The sequence below is a fragment of the Calypte anna genome, chromosome 10, assembly GCF_003957555.1.
Source record: "Calypte anna isolate BGI_N300 chromosome 10, bCalAnn1_v1.p, whole genome shotgun sequence".
Lineage (NCBI taxonomy): Eukaryota > Metazoa > Chordata > Aves > Apodiformes > Trochilidae > Calypte > Calypte anna.
Window position 1 is genome coordinate 12,932,649 of NC_044256.1, and position 6,457 is coordinate 12,939,105.

The 6,457-nt window shown below is 37.0% G+C and overlaps 1 protein-coding gene across 1 annotated transcript; it reads right to left on the bottom strand.

Annotated features, from left to right (window-relative positions):
• Positions 1-1,216: 1,216 nt before the first annotated feature.
• Positions 1,217-6,201, bottom strand: CFAP161 (cilia and flagella associated protein 161). The gene is given in 7 exon segments (XM_030457159.1): positions 1,217-1,511; positions 2,421-2,494; positions 3,252-3,410; positions 4,207-4,291; positions 5,366-5,601; positions 5,764-5,853; positions 6,107-6,201. Coding segments are annotated over 7 exon segments (963 nt in total). The 5' UTR covers positions 6,191-6,201; the 3' UTR covers positions 1,217-1,276.
• Positions 6,202-6,457: the final 256 nt, after the last annotated feature.

A 6,457-nucleotide genomic window follows, 5' to 3' on the forward strand; every position in this document is an offset into this window, starting at 1 on the left:
GTCTGCTGAGTAATTGATACTGAATAAAAGCAGAAACTTTTAAAGCCTTGACAGTCAGTTTGGAACAAATAGTCTGGATGGAATAGAGCTTGAAGACATAACGTGTTTGGTTTGGTCCCTTCTTCTGTAAAAAACTTGCTTTAATTTCATTTATTTATTATTTTATTTATTTAAACAAAGCTTCGTATGAACACTGAAGATCTTGGAACCCTTTTTGAGAATGGAGATTTATGTAGTATTTTACATATGTGGTATGTGTGACTTTAGTAAATGGATATATAATGGAATGTCGTATGTCAAGATGCTCTGTGTTGCTGTTTCAGCTTCCTTATAAAGGCAGGGAACTCTATGAAGTAATGACATCTCTTTTCCATGTCTTTGCATCCCGTGCTTGGTTGATCATTTTCTATCAGAATATGTGAGTTCCAGATGAAATTTTTACCATTCTTGGGCCATTTATTTAATGTGGATTCTCTGGTGTCTAACTAAATGTGACCATAGACCAGCACCTTACTGGATCAACTCAAAGTGTCTAGTATTCTTTGGCATTTATTTTCATGAAACATGTGGAAGCTTAGTTTTCATTGACAATTTTGGCTTGCTGTCAGACTTAGTAGGAATGATCACGGACTGAAAAATTCTGAGTGTGGGAGACAAATGGAACATGATGATGCATGGATAACTCTGCTAGAGTAGCTAGACTACTAGTAGTATTGCTTTGCTCAAGTTCTTGATTAGTTGGCATTTAAATGTTTGGAATACACAGACAAAGATAAAACCCCCTCAATTTATGCCTTTTATAATTAATGCCCACAAATCTGAAGCCAGTCTCAAGATAAATAGACCTCATTTTTTGATTTTTTTTTTTAATAATTGGCAACATTGCCAATTATTGCAGCAGACAGAATGTGGAACAAGCTCAACAAACAGCTTTCTTTCAGCTGAACTTTAAATGTCAAAGTATCCCCTGATAGCTTGCCTGAGATGACAGGTGACACAGCTTTGGCTTTGGAAGAACTGGCTAAATACACTCTGAAGACGTTTAAAGTATTGAAATTATATTACACATCTGACATCTTTTGCCATCAGTGAATGGGAAAAGAGAAAAATGAACTCTTCATTACTTTTTGATCTTGTGCAAAAAATTTTATTAGATCTTTTCTGTTGTATAATCTTGATGAGTGAATGAGATTATGCAATATTACAGATGGTGGACTTTCATTTCTGTTTTTAAAACACACATCCCTAAAGCTAAATCTGACCAGCAACACAAGAATCAGAATGTCATCAACATCTGCTGGCTCTTGCCTGGGATTTTTAGATTCTATTTCTCTTTACTAAACTCATTCTTTCTGACCCAGCCTGGCTGAGGGTTGGGTCTATCAAACATTGTAGTGTTCTCATCACTGGGATTTCCTGTAACTATTAACCAGTAATTCTTATCTTCTTCAGCTTTATGGGAGTCCAGGTAAGTGTGACAAATTACTTCATGTTCTCTTCCAAAATAAGACCTGCAAAGTCAAAGACACAAGAATGGGCAGAAGGAATCACTGTATACACAAATTCAGCAAATCTGTATTATCTGTACATTTTTCAAAGTTTTCTCATGTTTCTCTTGCCTTCAGAAATATCACCATGTATTTTCCAGTATCAGACCTTTACTAGAAACACAACAGCCCACTTCATTTATTATGAATATTCTAGGAATTTGAAACAAAAGGGAAATGCTACCTTTCTATCTTCAGAGCTAAAACAGCCCCATCAGTATGAGGCACTGTTAGGACTCCGTATGCACAGGCTGGTTACTCTTATCACCACTCACATCACCATTTCTCTCTGAGAAAGACTTTGACTACTTAGTAATTGTTACAGCATCAAGCATTCAGACCTTTTTTCATCGTCAAAAATCTGACACAAATCCTCAGTCAGATATTGCTTGGAATTTAATGGAAAACAATTGGTACACTCCTCAAAAACACTTAATATTAATTTAATGCATACATATTAACTTAAACTGTTGGATTAACTTCAATTTATTGAGAGACTGATATAGACATAAGTCATACTCAGTTTTATGATGTCTGGTTTTTTTAGTTCTCTTATACCTTAGTATGGATTTTTATTTCTTCAAGGAAATCCCAGACAACTGTAATTGCTCAAGGTACCCAAAGGAAGAACCACCAAGAAACTAGAAAAGGTTTGAAGCATGATATGATATATGATATGATATGATATGATATGAATTAAAAAAAAAACAAGTCTGAGCTGATTGTCTTGCAGAATCACATTGCAGCTCAGATACCCAATAAGGGAAAGGAGAGTGTGCAATCTGTGTTCTTTTCCATTTCCTCAGTGAATTCCTTAAGCAACTGTCTCATTTCTTACAGTAATTCTTGATTTTGGCACATCATTATTCTTACCTTGTCCAAAACTTCCTTGGAACAGCTAAGCTCCGATTAGTAAAGTAATGAGTGATAATAACTTCAGAATTTGCCTGGAAAAAAAAAACAAGGGAAGACACCTGGCAGGCATTCTTACACTAACTGTTCTTATTGAAATTAAATGCTTTTATTTATTGCTTACTGTAAGCCCACATTGCTCTGTATCACTCTGAAACTGCTGTACATTAATAGTGAGATATTTCACACCCTATCAGTTCTCAACACAACTTTCTTAACTCCTCAGACCAGGCAAATGCTTAACTCTTAGGTCAGACACATTGTCCTGTTCAATACATTCCACTTCACTCCCTTGTGCTGGCTGCTTAAAAAAAAAATACTAAAATAAAAAATACACAAGCAAGTAGTAAAGAGCCATTCCATACAGTAGTAGCCTGTGCCAGCAGGATAATTCTGCTTGCACATTATATTTGCCATACGAGAGATCCAGATTGTTTGGGGGCACATCCTAGAAATGGACCTTTTTATTTTACCAATTGGCATTTTTTGTGTAGAAAAGAATTCTTAGTCACTCCCATGTACCAGTAATATAAATAAAGAATAATGTCTTTGACTATTACATAATTTTGACTACGTTGTGAGCTGATTCATGTAATGAGTCACCAGGACCTAATAAAGTACATGCTGATTCCCTGGTTTAAAAGATTGCTTGTTCCCTCTCCCCATTCTTAAAATTACAGAATTTACATGGGGAAAATACATTAATAAAACGGGCATCACTTTTTTTCTAATTAGTCCACCTACTGTTTTAATTAGCTATGTGTAACATTTTCAACAGTTTTAATTTCTTACAGGAACTGGAAATCCTTCATATTCAAGACGCAGCTGTGGATCCAAGAAGGCAGCTTGCCAGAAAGTTTGCTGGGAGAGCTCATCTGTCAAAACTACTTGCTGAAGGCAAGATTTTTTTGAAAATCGCATGAATGATTTATGGTCACTTGCTAGATATAACTGTAAAAAAAAATAAGTATATATAGGTATACTAAGGAGAGTTTAAATGTAAAAGAAACAAGATATGTAAATTGAAAAAAAAAAATTAAACACAAAATCAGTCTGCCAAACTAGAGCTACACAAACAACTCCATAACACAGATTTTTTTATTGTTGATAAAGTTATTAAATGATAATTCTATAGGCAGAGTAGTGAATACTAATTTAAAGTTGAATCTACATCTCAAAGATTTGGTCTCATTGAAGCAGTTGGTGAGAGGGAAAATTTCTTCAATACTCTGTTGATTTATTTTGATTGCATATGTGATGTGTAATGCTTTATTTGCTTCTATCTTGCAGAGGAAAACAACACTTTGACATTTAATAGAAATCTGCTCCCACAGAATGACAGAACAGTATGTTACTTCATATACCTGCTACAGATTTATCTTGACAAGAAACGAAAACTTCTCATTATGGATTTATTTAAAGAAAAAAAAAATACTCCCTCTCTAGAATCATAACAGATTTAATCATTAGAGCTAATTTCAATTTCCTTTCTTCTTTTTTTTTTTTAAATCTCCTTCATCTGCTCATTCTGGCCGACAGCCCCACTGGACTGCACCCCTGATCTCAGGCAAGGAGCAGAAACCTTCTAATCAGGTATTGCTTATCTTCAAATAGGTCTGATTCTAAATCTGCTCTGTAAAGCTAAGGTGTTGAACCACTGTACAGCTTTATATATATGTAGATATAGTAATTAAATGCACATTATCAGTATATGCTACCATTGACAGTTGCAACTTCATTGCCTTACCATTTGGCCAGAAAATCCTCCTGTTGTCCCTAGAGCAAAGTTTTGCCCAAATTTAATTGGTTCACCCTCTGCACTTCCATCAACACTGTTAAAATTGTAAAAAGGAAGAAAGAGTCATTAAAAGAATCAGCTTTGCTATAATTTTGTTTGTCTAAAGTTAGTTCCTGTGGCAACCCTTGGTATTAAGTTTACCTTTAAAAATAGATAAAATAACTTGAAGAACTTTCATACTTGAAACTTTATTGGTTACAATATTTAACAGAATAGAAACAGACTGTATTGGTTACTTTTTATGATGTATTCATTACCATGCAGGGTGGTAAGATCACATCCACTGAAAAATCAATGAGAATTCAGCATCTGAAAAATCACAGACTAAAAGCAGAACAGTGTGTGTTTGTGTTACTAACTTAACATAATGTTATAACATATCTAGCTAAAAGTAATTTAGTTCCTGATGTCAACACACAGACTGGTATATCTCTATTTCCAGAATGTTTTCTGTATTTTACATTAAAGTATCACTAAACTTAAGTGCTAGCATATTCAGCATAAAAAACTTAATATACCTTATGAACTTAGTAGTCTATTAATGAGGGACTTTGTAGCATTTAGTGCCAACAACTCTAAGATCAGACAGCAGCTAAGCAAAAATATTTCAGTTGCAGTTCTGGAATGTCTAAATAATGCTCTGGCATCAGAATTCTTTCTTAGGGCTAAACCGAAGTGTTTTGCTCAACAGCAATTAAATGGGTTAATTTTCACTCTTATGCACTATTATTGTTAAATATATGCAGTCAGGCAGAACCTTCTAGTATTGAGCAGGGCCCTTGTAGGAGAACTAAATAATAATAATTTTTACATGTTTTGTATTCTACAGATGAAATATGATGATTCTACAGATGAAATATGAATGCATTAAAAACACTGGTTTCACACCAATATGAAGCCGATTTAAACTTCCTTGGAACTCTTCACAGTGATATGCAGAGCAGAAGCAATCTAATGCAGGATCCAAGTAAAAGATTCTTTCTTAAATAATCTTACCTGAATTAATTGGTATATTAATGAACTTCATTGCAAGTTTCTCAGTGCAAAATGTTCTCAATATGGAAAACTAACACAGTATTTGAAAAGAACTTAGAATAAAGTACAAAACCTTAAAATGCAGAAAGTGTTTCGACCCACTGGGCTCACGCTCTCGACTGCACTCAGTGCCCGAGGGGCTGGCGATGATTTGGTCGAATACAGGGAAATTTCATCCAGATTCACTGCCAAGGTCAGACTGCCATGCACACCTGAGTAATTCTGCACTAAGGGTTTCTTGTCTGGGTTCAAAAGCATCACGGTGTCTCCAAAATGAACAAATCCATCTTTCGATACTGACAGCTGGATCTAAATTAAAATATACGTAATTTTAATATTTTTATATCAGAAGTTTTTCTACCGTGTAAAATGCTAATCCACAGCATCCCCAGTGCATGAAAAACACTGATGTCAGCTGTGCCTTTCTATGTGGAGACACAGAGGATGGACATAACCTTCTCAAAAAATTACCTTCTTTAAAACACTTTCTTGAAGTTTCTTGAAGTTCTGTATTAAAAGTTCTCCTCGTTCTCTCTTATGAATAAAATCCTTCCAGCGTTCCTAGGAGCAAAGGAGAGAGAGGGCAGTCACGTTACCCAGTACTCACCATTTCGGGTTCAAAATAATTTTAAAGCATTAGGGGGAAGCTCAGTGAGGTGGAGAGGCAGGCGAGGCTCCTCGGGAGCTGGAGAGAAGAGGGAGAGGGAGAGGGAGAGGGAGAGGGGAGAGGGAGAGGGAGAGGGAGAGGGAGAGGGAGAGGGAGAGGGAGAGGGAGAGGGAGAGGGAGAGGGAGAGGGAGAGGCCCCACCATTACCTCCTGCAAACTCAGGTCCTCGCTCCAGTTCCCGATGAGCACCCCGGGCCTGTAGGACGCCTTGCTGGCGTTCCACATCGCCATGGCGACTGCTCTGGGTCGCAATTGGGCACCGGAGGAGCAGAGGCCGCCAATGAGCAGAGAGAACGTAAGGAGGGGACGGGACCTTTCTGCCCAGCGCGGAGGGGGAAGGGGGGGGGGGGGTCGGGTCCCAGGAGGGTCCTGAGGGATAAAAATGCAATAAAGGGTAAAATCTTTTCGCATAAACTGACTGCCCCTCCCTGGGCATGTCCACTGTGAGTGGAAAAATAGCACCCTGACGGAGAGGATGATCCGGCATTGGAATGGGCT